Source organism: Vicia villosa, linkage group LG1 (genome assembly GCF_029867415.1).
Source record: "Vicia villosa cultivar HV-30 ecotype Madison, WI linkage group LG1, Vvil1.0, whole genome shotgun sequence".
NCBI classification, from domain to species: Eukaryota; Viridiplantae; Streptophyta; class Magnoliopsida; order Fabales; family Fabaceae; genus Vicia; species Vicia villosa.
In genome coordinates, this window is record NC_081180.1 from 12,081,385 (window position 1) to 12,102,276 (window position 20,892).

Genomic DNA, 20,892 nt, shown 5'->3' on the forward strand with positions numbered 1-20,892 from the left:
TATATATATATATATATATATATCCATCCTAGTAATTTTATTTTCCGGACAACCAAATTAAAAGTACTATATTTAAATAAACAATAGTGGTCCGTCGACAGTTGATGCATGAATTCATTCTTAGGAACATAGATTCTGGTCCATATCATATTATTTTTAGTAATGTCAGTGTACTATTTTATTATAGTTTTGAATAAATTCGCATGAGACCTTAAATTTGAACTACCTTGCGTAGTTAATTAGTTATGTTTCAAAAACAAATTCAATGTATGATCTTACACAACAATCAGAATACCACTCGTGCCACAACTTTATCTATGCAAACAAAATATTATCTCATTGTTTTATTTTTATAAATCAAATATCATCTGTGTGCGCCTGCACGCAGCTGCAGAAATTAATCTCTCAAGTCTTGTAAGATTATAATAGACGACAAATTCTTCCTAAAAGATTTAACATTGGTGTGTGTCCATAGCTAAATTCAAGAAAATGTATTAATTTTAAAATATCCTATTATTTTAAAGTAGATTTATTTTAAAAATAGAAATTCGGTTTTGACGTGATAAGCTACTTTAAAGTAGTATTGATTTTAGTTCTACAATTAATTTTATTTAAGGTTAGCATTTGTATTTTTGAATGTAAAAGTAATTTAATAGGGATGGTTATTATATAGCCATATATAAATTTTATTTTAGTCAGGCTAAAGAGTGTCTCAACATACTGTTTAAAATTTTCAAATATAAAAAATATATTTTTAATTAATTAATTATTTTAATTTACAATACATTAAATAATTATTTTTAAAGAAACATACCTTTTATTTTTTTAAAAACTCAATTATTTCAATTTTCGTGTCCCAGCATTTTCCATTTTATTTTGAGAATAACTTTAGAAAGAAAAAAAAAAAAAGTGAATTGAAGAATAACTATAATTGTAAGAAATTATTTCTAAAACCAAAAGACTCAATTTCTTAACTCTTGACATAAAATCAAATTTAAAAACAAAATCAATTCTACTTTAAAATATCAAACATAATTTTTATACTTTTAAATCAACTATGTTTTCAATAATTAACTTCAAAGTTGTTTAACATTAAAAAAAAAAATTAAGATGCTTATCTTCACCGCAGTTAACACTAAATGAAAAATGTTATAAAATGTAAAAGTTTCTTGTACTAAAAATGTATTAGAATAGAGGGTTTGGTCAAACAGAGGGTGATGTCTTTAAACAATAGCAGATGGGAGTTATGTGGTCCTTTCCTCCCTTATAACTTCCTGTAGTTGCATATTTATCACATCCAACTATTCCTGCTCATCACCACAACATCATAGTGTGATTTCATTTAATTCATTATTGCATCCAACTTCGTGATGCTAACTCCTTCACACACAATATAAAAAAGCTTAAGAATTGCATTACACCTAACCAATTACAATGTAAAACAGACTCATAAATGAGGTAAAAGTAAAGTCGAGAAAGCAGTTGTATAGAAATAGAATGCAGAAAACGACTGATAAACATAGTAAATCAAAAACTCAGTACTGTTACATTAACTGTTTTTTGCATGTCATTTCCAGCTAAACTATCTAGACTCATTCACAGCATCACAAGCCTAAAAAATTGTTCCGATGCAAGCTTACAATTTTTTAAAACGCTGACGTCAACAACATTCATTACTGTCAAAACTTTCATCCAAGAAGGGATACTAAAGCACATATATAACTTATAGTAACTAGCAAAACAAAATTTTAGGGTGGGGGGACCTCTCTGGTACACTAGTTGTCCACTCTCGTACTGCGTAAGCTAACCATACAAAAAGTTCCCATTAAGTGACATGCCCACATGCAGCAGCTAGAATGTAGGGTTTAGACATGTTTTATAGGGAGCATGTAACTACATCTCAACTTCAAGCCCAATCCTTATGCCTCTTCAGCTCTCTGTTGAATTAAGTGTAAGTGGTACCAAAGAAACAAATATCCTACAAGTGATTCATACATGTAGTTATGTCATTCTACAATTGATGTCCTTTTCTCAAGTAGAGACTCCAAAAATTCAGAACACAATTTGGAGAGGGGTGGCAACATATGTGATGACCCACTAAATATGGTTTCCCAAGACCTATTTGATGCAGCGGAGTAAGCCGATGAAGTTTTGTTCCTTTTTAAATCAAACTTGGGCAACTCTCCATAAATTGATGCATATCCGAATTGTCCTGAAATAGTGGAGGGGAGGAAAAATTAAAAGTTAAATCTTAAAACATGTAAAACCAGGAGAGAAAGAAAAGGGTGGAAGTATTTACATTTTTACCTATTAATTACAATTAAAAACAATTTTGATAACTAATTTCAATTAACTCTTTTTTCCTTTCCTTAAAAAGAAATAACACATTGAAAGGGATTGAAGCTGTGGTTTCTTCGGTCCTTCCATATATATGGAGAAAACAATTTAAAAACCTGATCTAAAAAAGAATAGAAGTAAATTTAACCCACCATTTTCTTCAAGCCCAACAAAATCATCATTCATAGACATATTTAGCTCGCGTGCTTCCTTGTCATATGGATCAAAGAGGACATATTCGCGATCTCTATTTAAATACGCAAGCAGTGTTTGGGATGATTTTCCATCTGCTTGTTCAGATGGATTTCCTTTAAGAAAAGCAACACTCCCTCCCTTGGCCTGAATAAAGAGTAAAACACCACAAAATTTTCCACGTTAAAGAATTCATTCTAGCATTGAACTGGCTAAAAATTAAAATAAGAAGCCAATTCCGGAAGATATGTCCAGTTGCAGTCCCAAAACAATCTGATTATAATGAACTTCTATTCCTTCAGAGATAATTATGCACAGCACATAAACGGAAAAACAAACGAAACTAAAAGGATTTGGTAACAGGCAATACCTTCGTTACAGACCAGGAAGCCACAGGAATAGGATCCGTTGCATTGAACACTAAGATTATTCCATTACCTTTAAATAAACTTTCATTTGATTTGGGAAGGAGAGCAAGGATTGCAAAATATGATAAATCTAATGCGCAGGCAACAGCTGCATGGATATGAATAGCAAATTTGTCAGATTAATACAACCCCCATTCAATGATTCATAGGTTACAAACAAGGACTATCTAGTAAAATGTAAATAACGGAAGTGACAAATATGATTACCAATAAAAAAAAAATAACAAGGGCGGGAAATTTCAACACATCTAAAGATATAGCATCGCAAGTTAGACGAGTGAAACTAGCATAATAAAAAAAAATCATAGGGAAAGATATTTCTTCAAACCTTCTATTTGAAGCCCGTATGACCACGAAGCAGCTAACTTTGACATACTCCAAACAGATAGCTGTGGTGTGGAACCATGAGATACAGAAAGAAGATACTCTGACTTTCCAACAAAACTAAGCCTACCAATTGGCTGGAAACAAAAAGAAAATGTTAGACCAGCAGGGCAGAGTACAGGTACAAATTAATGAGACCTAAAATACAGAACCGAAGTAATACTAAATAGGCATGTATTCTTAAAATATAACAGATAGAAATTATTTTCTGATGTGCTGTGTTTTCTTCCTCTTCTTTTATTTTCACGCTCCTGTATTTGATGCTTTAATGAATTATGCAACTAAAGTGCAAGCTTTGCTGCCTCCAACAGTAGCCATAATCTTCATCAAAATTCCACAAACTAATCACACAAGCAATAGCAAATGAATTTTACCACAAGCATCAGCGTGAGGAGCTGGCTTGTCTTATTTGTTGAAATGGAACACACTTGATAAAACTTGTGTGAAGAAACACACAAACATAAATAGACATGACTAGAGTTCAAAAGATCACCGATGGAGTCTCTCCTACAACAGCAATAAGCTCATTCTTGTCAGGATCCCACAATGTAATAATAGTGTCTGCTGCAACTGCAAGCACGGAACCATCAGCTGAAAAGGCAGCAGCTCTCATTGCCTTATTTCTGCAGGGGGTGGAGAAACAGCGTGATGAATTAGTTAGTCATATCATAAATGTCACATGATCAGCTATATAACTTTTTCTGCTTGCCCTATTGAAGATTAAAATTAGTATTCAACTATTCAAATGAGTAATCATACTGAAGATACGCCAAGGGGCCAGGTGACACAGTAAATAGAAGACTAAAATGCAAGGAATCTTGATTGAAATTCAAAAGAGAACTTTCACGCCAACACTAATGCTACAATTTTACTAATTAATAAGGAAATGTGCTCAATTGCATTAACCACTTTAATACAGCACCACAGGCAAAAGATGACTAGGGGTTGGTGAAACTTGCATATTGAAGGCAAAGCTTGTTAGTAAAGTTTTGTTTATTTTCTAACGCCTACAAAAGAAAATATTAAGTCTAGCAATTAAAGTAGGATTTATACTTATATGACCCAACAGCATGGCACATCCAACTAAAATTCTGTAGTGTCTGGTCTTTATGCTGAGTTGCTTCCCTGCAAACCCATATCTGAAAGAAAGAAAGAAATGTCACCAGGAAATTCTCTAAGCAATAAAAAAAGCTATCTAAAAATACCTTGAAATCTCCGCCATCAGATGTGCTGACAGCCATATGACGGGTCGGATGAAAAACAATGGCAGAAATATGAGCATCCCTGTTAATAAGAAAAAAAGTGTCAAATCCACTTTCTAACATATCTGAAGGTACAGCACACCTAACATTGTGATTCAGAAAAGTTACAACTTAGTTGAAAAATACAGATTGTGATTCAGAAAAGTTACAACTTAGTTGAAAAAAAGCAAACACAAGACTGAATCTGGTTAAGCAATGCCATCCTACTAACTTACAGCTGCTTACATAATGTAGGGAATCAGAAAGACTGAAACTAAAAAATAATCCAATGACAAACATTCTTATAATTCTTGTTCAAATAATTCATTGACACACCTGTGAGGCTCATAAATAAGGGTGGATATTGAAAATCTTTTGGTATCTGAATACAAATCCCAGAATTTCAAACAAATAAGACCTCCTATTCCTTCTTCAGGACGCTTGACTTCTACTGTACCCATCATAGAACCATCAATAGACAGTTCCACGATGGTCACCACTACCTGCAACCACATTATTCAATGAAAAAATGTAACAATCAATAATACTTGTATGCAAGGTTGTCAACGTATCATTTAAACGAAGCAATAGACAAATTGACATACCGTGACCTCGTCAACTGGTTGATAATTTCTTTCACATACTTGAACCTGCAAAAGCAACAAACTTCAACATTTTAAAATCCATGTGTTTAATTTAAAGGTTGTTAACTTTCACAACTTAAAGGCAAGGCAAATGCCAAGGAGAGTTTTTAGAGAAAGGAAATAAAAGTAATTAATAAACGGGAAAACATTTATTACATTGAAAAAAAATCATTTATTTACTGTTTTTAAGTACTTATATGAAACGTTCAAAAAAAAAGTACTTATATGAAACATTTAATAGAGCATACTACTTCTTAACCAGTGTTTTGAATCACTAGCAACACCCTAAAAGTAATCATGAATTAATCTAGACATACCAGACGAAACACCAAATCAATTAACATAAACTAAATAATGACGAAAATTTTAATTAAAACCTAATGATGTATATTTTTATGTGAGAGCAGTGAGTAAATCATATCCATTAGATCAAACAATAAATAGTCAAGATAAAAACACAAGGTCATGAGACCTTTTTAGTGGTCGTGGGCCCATTAAAAAATGTTTAATCTCAATCATCCATGTATGGGTGTATGGCCAAGTCTTAACCCTTGACTCTTGTATAAGAAAAGCTCTCTACTAGAAACATCCCATGAGTGTGTTAAGATGTTGACAAGTTTTGCACAAATACGTGAACATATTTTGTTCGCAGAAACTAGGTTTTAACTTAAATCAATTGTATATATATTTAAAATTAGTTATAATAACTTCACGAAAATAAATTGTTTTTAAGAAAATATAAAACCCGTTTTCAATTTAGTAATTTTTTAGGAGCAGGCGAATCAGGCAATTATAATAATTCCAAAAGGAAACTTGAACCTCAAGCTATTACCTCATAAATTCCACGATTGCCAAACAAGCTGTAGAATTGGATGCCATAATTCTCTGTTTGTACAGCCACTAAACCAGAAGTGCGGTCAAAGGCAGCTTGACTAGAAATGCTTTTACATGTTTCTTGAGAAGACAAAGGGGGCTGGAAAAAAGTGAATGTAAAGGTTGTATCAAAACTACAACAAATGCATTTTCATGCATGTGATTAAAACACACATTTAATATATAGATAAAATAAAGAAGAGTTTTCCCGTTGTTCTTACAAAATCGTTTTCAAAAGGCGAATGACCATTTTCTTAACACGGTTCTTATATATTCTCAGCACAGTTAGTTGTTGAAGTGAATCAAAAAGTCATATTCATACAATAACAACAGCTAAACTTTATCCCACTAAGTGGGGCCAGCCAGCTACATGGATCAAATTCCACCATGATGTTCTATCCAAAACCATGTTTCTAAGACACACTGACGACTTAACAAAAAAACAAGAATATGAATAGAGGAACTAACCTTTATCCCTGAAATAGACCTCATTACTTCCATTGAAGAGGTCTTTAATATATGAATTTGGTTATCTGCACAAGATATCTGCAGACCCTTAATTAGTTAAAACATTATAAAGAGCTAGTTTGCTGTTGGGACATACCCATAGACTAACAACCATATGTTCGACTACACAAAGGTAATCCTCACCGAGGAAAATGAAGGATCTGGAGAATCTATAAAATAACTTAGTGGAGATCCAATTCTTGGTAAAAATTTCTTCTTTCCAGTGTCTAGCTTCCAAAGCACGAGAACTCCCTCCTTCCCACCTATTAATGCCACACACAAATTTTACATTCAAAAAGCCAATAATTTTCTGCTCAACAAAGAATAAGACAGTTGGACCATCATTAACCTCATCTTATATTTGATTAGCACAACTGCTGGTTTTTGAAAGACTGGGTTGCTACTAGGTGTTTGAATATACACGTTATTCAAAGCAGTTTGAAGGGTTACTTGAAACCCTAAAGATATATAGCAAGTAAATAATTTATTAAACCTTAACTGGAGCAAGTATTGTTGCATATGAGCCATCATATGACATACATGGAGAAGTTAAGGTCCACATAAGATGATTGGAAAAGTTTTCAAACTGAACAGAAGAATATTCAAAACAGCCTAGTTCTAGCTTCGCAAACAATCATTGTCCAGTTCAATGGTTTTTTAAAATAGCTCCAGGCATATGGTTTACCTGAATACAAATAGACTCCATCCGAAGAAAAGGACAAGAGATTCACTCCGGAGGAGTGCCAATGCCATGTGGAGCATGATTCAGCATGATTATTTAGCCTTACCCCGGGCTTCGATTCCTCATCAGTCAATGATGTTCTATTCAACACCTCACCACTGTCCCGAAAGTTCTGAGCACCAAATCCTCTAAATATCAAAATTCTTCCGGTTACATCGCCTGCAGCCACAATCCTCTCAGTTGGATGGAATGCAAGAACTGCAAAGTCTTTTGAATGATGCAGGGTAATCTTCTTCAAAACAGCAGAATCAGAGTCCACTTTAGGAAGTTTCCATATATGAAGTCTCCGTTTGTCCTTTATGCCCAAAAACTTTCCACACGGACTAATGGTCAAATGTTGAGGCCGTTTAGTCTGCCATAGAGTGAAAATGTTCAACTTAATAGGATCAACAATAAATCAAAAATGACTTCTAATTAGACGATCAATGATTTCACACCGCAGCAATGCTGTAGTGTAGCTATAGTCGTTATCCGACAACATTTTGTACTAAATAGCATATCATATCGCATAGCAATGGTGTAAATAGTTCAACTTCTGCTACACTATAGCAACATAGCACCAACATATCCGCGCTATTTAACAACACTATCAACAACCCACAATTTATATCATCATTTGACAACATACAATTACAAAACCTAAAAAAGTTATAAATACCAAGGTTCTGCGAAAATAGCCACGACAAAATGGTATCGGAAGGTACCAATACATTTATTCACCGTTTAAGTGATAAAGAGCAAATTATGGTTAATTCGCACCACGTCGCAGAAACTCTACCGACCGAAATTGCGAAAACCTTTACGTCTGGTAAATACTACATAATATAGTTACCTCTTTCACGGTAAAATTGGAAAGCTTCTGAAAATTTGTCAAGTTACACTTCCTGATCTGTGCAGTACGAATCCTAGGCTTATTATCTTTATCTTTATCATTTTCAATTGGCATACACATATACGCATAAACATTCTGCTGATTTCCACTCTTTTCCTCTGAAGAGGACAACAACGAAGGTATAACCTAAAACATTCAAATCCAAAAAAAAAAAATCAATTCAGAAAAACAAACAACAGCTATAGCATCAACAAGTAAAACAACGATATAGAAATGTAAATTGAATAGAGAAGAAGGAGTTGTACCATGGAGATAATCGGGAGGTGAACGTCGATTGTTTTGATACATTCGAGAAGTGAGAAATTCCAGTAACGAATGGTTCCGTCGAGGGAAGAGGTCCAGCAGTAGGACAGAACATTTGAGCCGGGGACGACCGTTACGGAGGTGACGGTGTCGGTGTGGCCTTCGAGAGAGGAGACCTGTAAGGCGGTGGCGGTGCTGAAGATGGCGACGGAGGCTCCGCATCCGACTAGAAGACGGTTGCCGTCGTTGGAGAAGGATGGAGGATATGAGACGTAGCTTTGGCCGCCTCTCATGGTTGGTTTGACAGTGGAATTTGAGGTTGAGAGAGATGGAGGCTGTGGCAGCAGAGTTGAGTGAAGGAGGCGCCAAGGGAGGTACTGGTTGTGTTCAGGTATAAGGGTTTTGGGTTTTTGTTTTGAGTTTAGTGTTTACCGTGTGTTTTTGTTATTATTACCCCAACCTTCTGAGTTTCATTTCTGCACCTCCTATTTAGTACTCGTATTGGACGTTTGGGCCGAACTACCATTAGCGAATGAGTTTGAACCGAAGGGCAAAATGGTAAATTAAAATAGACAAAAATATGAAAATTATAATACATGAACAAGATAACTTATAAATCACAACATTTAACTAATTTAACTAATAATTCTTAACCATCAACCCCTAATTTAATAAGCTCAAAAGGTCAAGTTCAAAATAAGTAGCTTAAAATGATCAAATTCAAAATAAGTAGCTCAAAAAACATAAATATAACAAATAAGTAGTCTAATCATCTAAGATATTATGCATTCTTATATCATGATAGTCATATAAATCTTCCTCCTCATTCTCATCCTCATTCTCTTCCACTTCAATGACATCATCTTCAACAATGGAAGGAACATCTAAATCATCACCAATAACACCACTAGCATCTTCTCCAGCATCAAGTGTAATATCTTCATCATCTTCATTATCCTCCACATTCGCGATCCACTTTTCCCCTTCATTTTCATAATCAATTTCATCAACCTCATAGTTAGCATTCTTTCTCTTGTTCTTCTTTTTCCCCAATTTTGAGTTAGTCATCACAAAAACTACCTTATTCATCGTGTTTTGCTTTAAGTGATTCCTCTTCTTAGTATGAACCTAGATGATTATATAACATAAATGATTAAAACACAATAGATATTTAGAATACAATTGTTCACTATATTTGAAAACTTACCCTTTCAAAAGTACTCAAGTTCCTTTCATATCTAGATGAGTTACATGTCAAACTAAGAACTCTGAAATCAAACCACTGCAATTCAGGATGACCGCCTCTATAAGAATCCCACCATTGTGTTGGTATTTTAGTTTGAAGTGCAAATGTAGCAAAATCACTACCAAAAGATCCAGCTTTTCCTTTGAAATCCCCAAGTTGAAGATCAATCAAGCCTTTTCATTCGGGATATTCCAACATTCTAGCCAAACATTCTTACATGCCATTTGTAACTTCATTATCAATAGTGAATCCCGGAGCAAAACGCAAGATGGGGTTCAAATAAAGGCCTGCAGCATGTAATGGCCTGTGAAGTTGCTTATCCCACCTTTGATCAATTATCTTCCAAAGGGGATTGTAGCTAAAAGAGAGAGAGAATAATTGAATTACTACTCAAACTAGATGTATGATTATAAAACAAAAATTAAAGGGGAATATAGTTACCTCTTAGTAATCCCATTAAAGCTTAACCGAATCTTCTCTTTCGCCCGATCCATTTCTTCATAAATAAATCCCATGGCCGGCTTCTCATCGGAGTCCACCATACGCAACATTCTAATAAGTGGGAAAGCGCTCCTCATACAATTCAAAACATTCTTCCAAAACAACTTATCCAACACAATCTCTTCCACAATGATTCCATCTTTACTCTTTGCAATTTTGCTAGTCTTCCATTCTTTCGAATTGAACATATTAATTAGTTCACCTCGATGGTCATTCAAACATCCCAATGTCAAATAAAAAGTGGCAAAACGAGTCATTGCAGGTCGAATCAAATCAGCATTGTTAGTAAACTTATGCAACAAAGAAATAAGACTTGTTCTTGCATAAATATAAGTTATGATCTTTTTACCCTTAGCAATTGTATCTTTATGGAGAGGTATTTTATTCTCAAAATCTTCCAACATCAAGTCAATGCATTGGGAAGCACAAGGTGTCCAATACAACTTTGTTCTCTTTTCCATCAACAATTCCCCTGCTGCTTTATAATTGGCAGCATTGTCGGTAACAACTTGGACATCGTTTTCTTCCCCAACCTCTTCAACAATATCATCTATCATCTTAAAAATCTTACCAGTTGTCTTAGTTATATCATATGCATCAATAGACTTCAAAAAAACAGTTCCTTTAGGACTATTCACCAAAAAATTCAGTATAGTCCTTCTCCTCCTATCGGTTCAACCATCCATCATTATAGTGCATCCTAACTTCCTCCAAACAGCCCTATGCTCCTATAAATCTTTGTTAATCTGACCATAATAATAATCTAAATACTTCACTATAATTTCATGATAGGTTGGTGGCTTAAATCCTATACCATGTTTTATAGCAGATTCAAACATTTTTTGAAACTCTTCAGACCCTGCAACATTAAATGGAATAGAATTATTGTAGAAAAAAAGAGCAATATCCTTACATGCATCCTCCCGCAAATTCTGCTTAAATTTATCATTGATAGTGGTCTGTTTCTTGTGTACTGGTGATTCCTCTTTTGAACATATCCTTAGGTGTTATCTCCACCTGACTTTTCCCTTTTCCACTTAAACAACTATTGGCAGTAGAATTATTATCTTCAATGCTAACTTCTTGTGACTTTTGCAGCAACTTTGTTTGTAATTTGTAAACCTTATCCACCATTTTAATCTTGATGTCTGATAAGTGCAAAATTGTAGTTATTTTGTATATATGTTTTGTTGCACTTATCGATACTTTCTGTTAATACCGTTCGAATAATACCCCGTTTTGTGCATAAATACGTATACTTTGTGAATAGATATATTCTCATACACTTTTATACTTTTTTTATAGTTTTCTATTCATTTTTTAGGTATTGAGGCGTATTTGGAGCATGAGCAATAACGTGTCGAAGACACGGCTTCAAACGCGCGTCTTTGAGCATCGAAACCAACTCGTCAACGAATAAAGCTCAAAACCAAAGAATAATAAATCACCAATTTTGTTGATATGTTGTCATTGTTAGATAGGAAATTGAATAAGCTTTCCAACGCTTCGAACCGGGCGCAAATCGGAGTTACGGTTCTCAAGTTGCGCCATTTTTACTAAAAGCTGTTTTTTCAATTCAGCAGGTTGGGCGCGATGCGCGCTCCTGCGCGCGACGCACGCTGTACCAGATCCAAAATTGCATAAATAGGCGAACATCATATTTTTTTTAGGTTATGTTTTGGGTATTTTTGAACCCCAACTCATCAACCTTCAATTTTTGGCCATTAGAGCTTAGAAAACAACATTTATGGCTTGCTCATTGATGATTCGGAGTCAGGAGCTTAGTGGATCGTGTTTGACACCGCGAGAAATTGGGTTTTCTTCTCTTCATCTTCTCTTTGTAACCATTTATGATGGGGTTTTGTTGTAAGTATGCTTTGTCTATATGTATATTTATTGCTCATGGTGTTGTTTAATGCTTTCATTACAAATCTTCATTAGTGATTGCTTTCTCTATGTGGGTTTGGATTGTTTCAGACATGGATGATTTGAATCCGAGATTAGGAAGAACATTTATTGGGTTTTAACTCTAGATATAGGTTAGAACTTGGTATTCACTTTAGTGTCGGTTCTTAATGCTTCAGTGTTGCTCGTATTGTGCTGAGAGATCGTCGACGCGAGTAATACGATCGTTGTCTCACTTTGCGTTAGACATAACCTCCGTGTGAGCGATACGTGATGATGTTGATTTGTAGTTTAGGTTGATTTCAACTGAGTAGTAAGTTTAAGTATTTAACGGGTATATGAGTTTCAAATCTCGAGAGTCTCTATTGTCCGACTAATGAAATTATTTTGTGTTCATAAGTTAAATTTCCGCATTTACCGTCTAAACCCATTTTAACCCGAACTCAAGAACTAAGAATCCGTCGAACGGCAATTCAGTAGCACCGATCTCTGTGGACACGATAAATTCCCGGATAAATATTTCCAAAACTTTTGTTGCTTGCCGCTTTACCGCCACAACAATGTCATCTGGAACGGCTAAACACATCTTAGCATTATTATGGGTTCCAGCCAAATGATGTTTAAAACGATAAATACCTCCTGTAACTTCACTCTCACAGAATTTACACTTCACTCTTCTGGTAATTGGGTCAAGTAAAACGCAGTATTCCCATGTCGGGTTAGTTTTCATTCCAGCAGCATTTTTTGCGGGAGTAGGAGTGTAACAACCCGATTTTATTAGTATTTTTATTAATTATATTAGTAATTATATTATTTGATGTTTTTAATATTTATTTATTTATTTAGTTATTATGTGATATAATAATCATTTGAATATTTGATTATGTATGTAATTGTGCTATTTAGGTTAATTGAGTTATTAGAATGATATAACTAATTGGGCCTAAGTGTTATAATTATGATACTAGAAAGATTGTGGGTTAAGCCCAAATAAGAAAAGAGGGATAGTAAGAGAGTTAGGGTTTTAGAGAGTTGTTTCATAACATTCATTTTGGAGAAAGAGGCAAAAGAGAAAGAGAAAAGAATAGAAGAGAGAAGAGAATAGGGGATTTGTAGATTTTCATCAAGAGAGTGGATTTGAACTAGAGGTAAGGGTTAGAATCCAAGTTCTTATAGATTATATGATTGGGTAATGTGTTTGTGTATGTATTCTCTTCATCTTTGCCATTTCATGAAAACATAGAAAAATTAGGGTTTATGCTAATTTCTATGAATTTGTATGATTAAACATGACTTTGATGATGAATGTTGTTTAATAATGATTAATACTGGTTGTATTTGATGTTTATTGATGTTTGGAAGTGATTTGGAATGGTGGGTGTGTGATTTCGCAGTTCTGTGTTCGCTATTATTTTTCTGCATAATCGCATGTCCGCTAAGCGGATGCTGTTTGTTTTTGAAAAATAAAGAAGGCTCGCTAGGCGGACCCATCCCACTAAGTGGAGCTCGGTTTGTATTTCGCTTATGCCTATCGCCACTTGAAGCTGGGTTGTTGAATTTTTATTTCCATAAGCCCGCTTGAAGGCCGCTAAGCGGACACTGCTGTATGGAGCTTTTTCCAAACTTTGAAATGTTGTATCTTTTGATTCGCAACTCCTTTTTATGTGTCGTTTGAAACATATTGAAGCTTAAATAATTGTCTATATGATAGAGTAGGATTGGTTGGCAATTGTTTAATTTAATTATGATGTTAATTAAGAATAACGTGTAAATATGTGTGTGTGTGTGTGTGTGTGTGTGTGTGTGTGCTATGGATGAATTGTGTATGATCAATGTTCATGGATGCATTATCAGATGTTAATGTAATGAATTATGTAATTGATTTGCTAAATACTAGTTGATGTGGAATAGTTTAAATTTGATGTTAATATATGGATAACACGTAATTACTTATGTGTGCATTATGAATTAATGACTTATGACTAATATTCATAGATGTGTTAAGTGATGTGATATCCATGATATGTTGGAACGAATATATATATATATATATATATATATATATATATATATATATATATATATATATATATATATATATATATATATATATATATATATATATATATATATATATATATACTATTTGAATGTGTCTTGTTGATAATGATTATTTAAATGTGTATGTATCGAGATGTGGATTGAATAAATGTTAATGCTAGACTTGAATATGTGATTGATTGATGTATGTTAAGTGATGCCTTGTTTGGAAGTGAAATCATGTTGTGTAATGTTATGCAAAGTTGTAAAGATGTGATTGTGTAGTTTAAGAGATAGAGAGATCGTCTTAAATGCACGAGTCTTGTTTTGTTGCACACGTACACAAGCATGAGTCTTTGAAAGTGGCAATGTTGGGTAATCTCGCGAAGGTTATTTACTTGTCCCAAATCTAGCGCCGAATGAGATTTGAAATCTTAACGCGGAATGAGGCTTTTTGAGGTGGTTATCTAGTCTATAGAGGAAAGACAATCGGCGTGACCAAAAATGATAACAGATGGGATCCACATGCATATCGCATTGAGTCACACTTGAGTCGCACGTGTCGGTGTGAAATATTATTGTTGGTGTGATTTATGTGATATGAATTGTGTGGAATGATGTTGTTGGATATGCATATATGTGGATTTGGTGATTCATTTGATATGAATGATTGTTGGGTTATGAATTTGATATACGTGATTGGAACATATGTGATGTAGATGTGAATTTATATGTACTAATGATATATGTATATATGTGGATATGTGAATAATGTTTGATCGCTTATAATTGAATGAGCTAAGTAGTATGACATGAACATGGGAATCTTAATATATTATATATGGATTGTTATTTTGAGGAGAGTGATAAATTGTGAAATGTATGCTCGTTTATGTTTGCATTTCCCATTATTATGTTTTCTATAATAATTTGAATTCTCACCCTTCTGTTTGAATGTTATCCTTTGTTGGTAACGCGCAGGTTTTCGAGGATAGTGGTGCTTCGAAGGAGGCTTAACTTAGAGATTTAGATCTCTTGTAGAGTGTCGTGACTAAGTAGTCATTTGTGCTATGGTCATATGTAACACATGGGATTTGGGTTTATATTTTTATGACTCGATGTTATGAGATATTTGTTTACTCATATTGTATTCCGTATTTGATTATGTTATTTTGTTGATGAGTGGCCTTGAGCCGAGATGTTAAGACGTGGTGGATGATGTATGGGAATCATCCGATTTTACCATTTATTTGATGAGATGATTATTCCACTGTGGTTTTGCATGTTGTTTAAATCCCGTGTTATTTGGAAATGACCATTGCATGTTTAAAGATAAAATGTAGTTTTATTTTGAAATATGTGTAATGCCCTCGTGAGATGCATGCTTCTTTACTCTGATCTATGCAAATGTATGCCTTATTTGTTTAGTATAGGATTGAGGGTGTTACAAGGAGCAAAAGCACCACTTTCAGCAGTTGATGAAACATTTTGTGATCCTTTATTTGAAGTCATTACAGAGGGAAGAATCGTGGGAGGAAGAAGATGATGAAAAGAGGGAGAAGATTAGTTGATAGCAAGGTGAGAAGAATGAAGATGGTGAAAAGTTTCTGTTTTTGGTGAAAGGATGAAAGTATCGTGAGGAGGAAAGCTGCAGCCGTTTTGTGTTTCTTAATATTAGGGTTAGGAAGACACAACTTTAAGTAAGACAAAAATTTGGGTTCACTTAAAAAATATGACCCGGTTAGAAAGCCCAACAAAACAGACCCGGATCTATGATTTTTACGATCTTACTAAAAAGATCTCGATCTTGACTACAAAAGCATACAAAAAAGATTTTTGCAAGATCTTAGCACTAAAAGGCAATAAAAGATCGTAAGATCTTACGATCCTACGACCCATATCTCGATCTTGACTACATTGATTGGGAATGTAGTAAGCATTATGAAGGATAATTGAATTGGACAAGAATATTGTGTCTGCTATGAGAGTCACTATTTTATCACCATCTGGCAGTGACATGGAGATAAATGGAATGTTATATATATAATGAAGAAAATGTTTGTAAACTATGAGTGATATGGTATGTTGCTCCTGAGTCTATGACCCAAAGAGTGGATATTTTTACCCATTATGAAAGTGAATGTGGAAGTAAAAGCTACAAGAAATGAGATAACCAAATTGACCGGGAACGACACAAGTAAGAGGAATGACATACGTGCAATTACGAATTGGTCAAAAAATTATAATATCTCCCACAAAGTGGTTAAATGAGTAAAAAGGACGAGATAACATGATTACCTTGTTGAAATTTAGCCAATTCCTTAAGGAGATCAACAACTCTACAAACATCACCTTGTGTTAATTGTTTCTCTAATCGCTTCCAAATCAAGGAGACTCAATCATACCAAATAATTGATTTCACAATGGTTTCAGAAATGCATCGTTGAAGCCAAGAGAGGCACGTGTTGTTACATCCTAACTAGGGCTCATGAAGGGGATCTGAAATAGTAGGAAGATTTAGAATGACGTCAACAAATTTCAATTTGTTCTTGGAAATTAAGGCAACTCGCATGGAACGTGACCAAGTATGATAATTCTTGTTATCCAAAGATGTATTAATAAGAATAGTAGGAAGATTTAGAATGACATCAACAAATTTCAATTTGTTCTTGGAAATTAAGGCAACTCGCATGGAACGTGACCAAGTATGATAATTCTCGTTATCCAAAGATGTATTAACAAGAACATCTGATGGATTTATTTAGTCAATAGTGGATCAATAGTTTTTACTTGCTCTAGACAATTCAACAATCTTGATTCTCATTGATATATCTTATAAAGATACATGACGTGATTATCAACAAATTAAATAACAAGTTGTATTTGATGATCAAATTAAAGTTTAACCAGTAATATATACTTCTTCTCTTTTTTTTTAAACATTTTAAAAATATCTCTCTGGCTCCATAAAATCAAAATATATTATTAAAGGTAACATTATCATTTGAAATTGATTTAATTTTTTTAGAATATTTAAGACATATATTAGGCCATACTTAGTAATATGCATTGTCACATAGACATTGACATGGAATAAAATCTATTTATAATCACATTATTAAAATACTTAATTATCATATACACTATAGTTTTCTCTTGACAGAATATATATACTACTGTTTAAATCTTATCAAATTTGACAAAAAATAATAAAATTATCAGATGATCCAAATCAGACCCTGTCATTTCATAAGGCATACAAAATGTTTCTGGAGATAATAACATTGTCGCCATAAGAATGCAAGTAACAATGTTTTTCCTTAACCAAATGCAAATACAAAAACAGCTCCTAGGCAAGGAAAATCGAAACACTACTTAAACTACAATCGAATACAAATACGATACAATACAAGAACAAAAGCATTGAATCAGAAGATCAATGGTTGTAGATCAAATAACTCTTGAACATATCACAAGAATTTTTGTTTGTCTACTCCACATGTAAGTACGAAGGTATAAATATACTCAAAGCAAGAGTCTTCGCGTCTCACTTTTGATTAAATCCTACATAAAGATATCAATTGCACTTATGTGATATAAGTACTTAAAACTAAAAGTGCTTAATTGGACTTTATCCAAAGAAGGACTAAGTATTGCAAAGCAAAGGTAATAAATATTACCATCATCAGCACTAGGCAAGTCAAACATTCTGTACTTTGCTTGATACTTCTTTCACTTTTACATCTCCTTTTGCCTACAATGAAATCACATTGATAATAATCAAAAAGAGACACATTAATATACACCATATGTATATGAGAATTCATACATATTCATTTTTCACTCTTGTAACTTTTATCAGACTCCAAATTGTTCTTTGCAAATCCTCATTATCTCTTGTTATAACTGAAACTGAGCAGTCAATTCTAGTTTTGATAAGACTCAAATTTGGCACACTCGGGAATCACTTAACCGAATAAAAATGATAAAGCTAATAATCACTAACTTCATTATCAAGAACAGGTGGAAATACCCTTATTTAACATGTTCTTTAGCTTCAAGTCATAGTTTTTAGGGTAACTTACATATAAAGCATGTGGCCCAAAGGTAGACTTAACTTAAAAGGATTACTTATATCATTATAAACCCTTTAGATTAAGCTCAATGGAACTCCATTTAATTAAAAAATAAATAAAAAAACAAGAGATTTTGTCTCCCTTTTCTCTAGGAAGTGAGCAGAGCTGTGTTAAATTTTCAGAGACCCTGTGTTGGTTAACGACGGCTTAACTATAGCAAAACAAATAGAAGCCCTATATGTCAAATTTTGGACTATGTGCGATAGCATGCCTTGCATGCCCTCAAAGACGGCCCTGAGAATGAGTATTAGACTGTATGATATATGCAGTTGTGATACTACTTCTGAGCTTATTGTACAACTCGTCAAGCATTGCAACATAGTGAAACATACATTTGTGATTTCAGGACTCAACACAGACAAGGAATTGACTGATTTGAAACAAAAGTTCATTTGAAAGACTAAGCTAATAACCTAACACAAGAGATACCAGCATACATATGTTGAAATCAGATGAAATTTCATGAAAACAGGTAGAAGATTAAGCAACTCCAAAAGCATATTAAGCAATATTCAAGTGTTAATTAGTACTAGTTTAATATCAAATGAATAGCTCGCTCACCGTTCCGTTGGTCTCATAATAATCATCAAGAGCCCATTGATACTTCGACTGATTCAACCCAAACCAACGAGCCAAATGCTCATCCAAACTTGAATGAGCTGTGAAACAAACCACTTAATTAGCAAAAAATAATCAAGATAATAATCAATAATTAATCAAAAATCTCAACAAACAAAATCATGCATTAAAATAATTATGGATATTTAGTTAATCATGAAATCAAACAAATAATAATAATAAAAATTCTAAAAATAGAAAACATGACTCACTCACTCTTCACACAATCACAATCAAAATCAAAATCAAACTTTTCAAGTTTCAACAACTCATTCCAAAATTCAACTACTCAGTATAGTGAGACATACCGGTTTGAACCTTGTTAACAGCGTTCTTGAAAAATCCAACAAACGAAGAAGAATCATATGATAGGGTTTTGGAAGACGGTACAGGGTTATGAATCTGAGGTGGAGGAGGAAGGATCTTAGCGTGATGGTTACCATTGTTGATGTTTGGTGAATGAAGAGTAGTAGGAGTAACTGGTTCGGAAGAAGAGGGTTTAGGGGTTGAAGGCGGCGTCATGAAAACAGTGTACGGTCCAATTTTTCCGATGACCGGCGGCGGCGGCGAAGATTCGGCGTTGGTAGACATTGCCGGAGAATGAGAAATTTGGTCGGAAAATGAGAAAGACAAAGAAGCGGAGATGAAGAGTAGATGTGGTTGGAATGTTTTGTTTTTGTGAAGTGTAGTGTACTTTGCTAGTTGTTTCGCATTCTTTTCTTTCTCTTAACTCAACTATACTTTTATTTACTGCCTTTTATTAAAGCTTTTTACTTTTTGCTTTTCTATGTGTATCTCTAATAAAGGCATTTCAAAACTTCAATAAAATTCACCTATTAATTTCTGATTTTAGTGAGAGTGTTTATTTACTCAATCCATCAATGTAAGAATTAAAATTAACAATGAGTACTCTCTTTAAATTTTACATGTTTTTTAAGGTTAAATTTGCCAATTTTGTATTCATTCAAATATAATTTTTATATTCTTTTTCAATTGTATTACATTACTTTTTCTTTATCTTCCTATATATCATCTCAATTTTCTTGAGAATCTCTAACTCACCCATTGGAACTCTCACCTACCATGCGAGTTGTCTAAAATGTTTTTGCTTTTGTAGATGTATTTTCGAAAACACTATTTTTTTGTTTAACATTGTTTTGTTCCGTAGATATATACGAAAGCTTTCGTAGCTGCATCTACGGAAGCATTTGATGTTATATTCACGCCAGACTCTTCCTCTCCCCTATTCTTCACTTTTCTCTTTTCCAAACACTCAAACTCTCCAAACCTCAAATATCAAACTTCCACAAAACTTGTTTTCTTTCACTCGAGTTCGGGCGATAACGTCAACATGAACTATCAACAAATTCCAACAACTTCCAAATTTAATTTAATCGGTAAGTTTTCGACATTTCCAGTTATTTTAGAGTATTTGTAATAAAGTTAGAATTCAATTTTTAGGTGTAGAAACGATTGGATAGTTTTGGAAATATAGTTTAGAGACAAAGTAGGTACTGTTTGATGTGTAAAACAGACGATCAATCCACCAAAATGGGGTTTTTAATCCTCTGACATAGTGACCAGACGCCAGCATTGCGTTTTTGAGGTTTTCAGAATCTTTAGTATATTCATCTACAGAAGAATGGAACGTTGGGTCATTCCGTAGATGCACCTACGGAAGCAACCTAGTTTTTTGAAACGTAAGGTACTTCCGTAGATGCATCTACGGAAGAGCAAATTTTTTTTCTTTCTTTTCTATCTAACTCGATTTTATTTGTATCACAATGCAGACATTATGGCCGACCATCCAGACCGCATTATACATGGGAGGACTGCACATCATGCATCCGTGCGGCGTGAACGGATGCATGTTGATAACACGAAATTATATAGTATATTTGATTTGATTTACATAAGTAATGTTTGTATTTTCTTTTAATTATCTCATTTTATTTTAGTATTA

General features: G+C 33.7%; 3 protein-coding genes across 3 annotated transcripts; all 3 read right to left on the reverse strand.

Moving 5' to 3' along the window:
• Positions 1-1,392: 1,392 nt before the first annotated feature.
• LOC131628646 (uncharacterized) lies at positions 1,393-8,934 on the reverse strand. The gene is made up of 15 exons (XM_058899477.1): positions 8,486-8,934; positions 8,181-8,366; positions 7,292-7,700; positions 6,751-6,869; positions 6,568-6,645; positions 6,059-6,199; positions 5,188-5,232; positions 4,919-5,085; positions 4,547-4,625; positions 4,395-4,480; positions 3,835-3,964; positions 3,286-3,418; positions 2,900-3,045; positions 2,490-2,676; positions 1,393-2,212 (listed from the first exon to the last, which is right to left on the reverse strand). Exons 1-15 carry the CDS (start codon positions 8,774-8,776, stop codon positions 2,007-2,009), a joined length of 2,403 nt encoding a protein of 800 aa, XP_058755460.1. The 5' UTR covers positions 8,777-8,934; the 3' UTR covers positions 1,393-2,006.
• Positions 8,935-9,248: 314 nt separating this feature from the next.
• LOC131648937 (uncharacterized) lies at positions 9,249-11,364 on the reverse strand. The gene is made up of 6 exons (XM_058918700.1): positions 11,205-11,364; positions 11,002-11,089; positions 10,171-10,896; positions 9,951-10,087; positions 9,691-9,902; positions 9,249-9,611 (listed from the first exon to the last, which is right to left on the reverse strand). Exons 1-6 carry the CDS (start codon positions 11,362-11,364, stop codon positions 9,249-9,251), a joined length of 1,686 nt encoding a protein of 561 aa, XP_058774683.1.
• Positions 11,365-17,370: 6,006 nt separating this feature from the next.
• Positions 17,371-19,656, reverse strand: LOC131601099 (uncharacterized). The gene is made up of 4 exons (XM_058872838.1): positions 19,238-19,656; positions 18,873-18,970; positions 17,856-17,929; positions 17,371-17,739 (listed from the first exon to the last, which is right to left on the reverse strand). Exons 1-3 carry the CDS (start codon positions 19,518-19,520, stop codon positions 17,876-17,878), a joined length of 435 nt encoding a protein of 144 aa, XP_058728821.1. The 5' UTR covers positions 19,521-19,656; the 3' UTR covers positions 17,371-17,739; positions 17,856-17,875.
• Between the last annotated feature and the right edge of the window lie 1,236 nt (positions 19,657-20,892).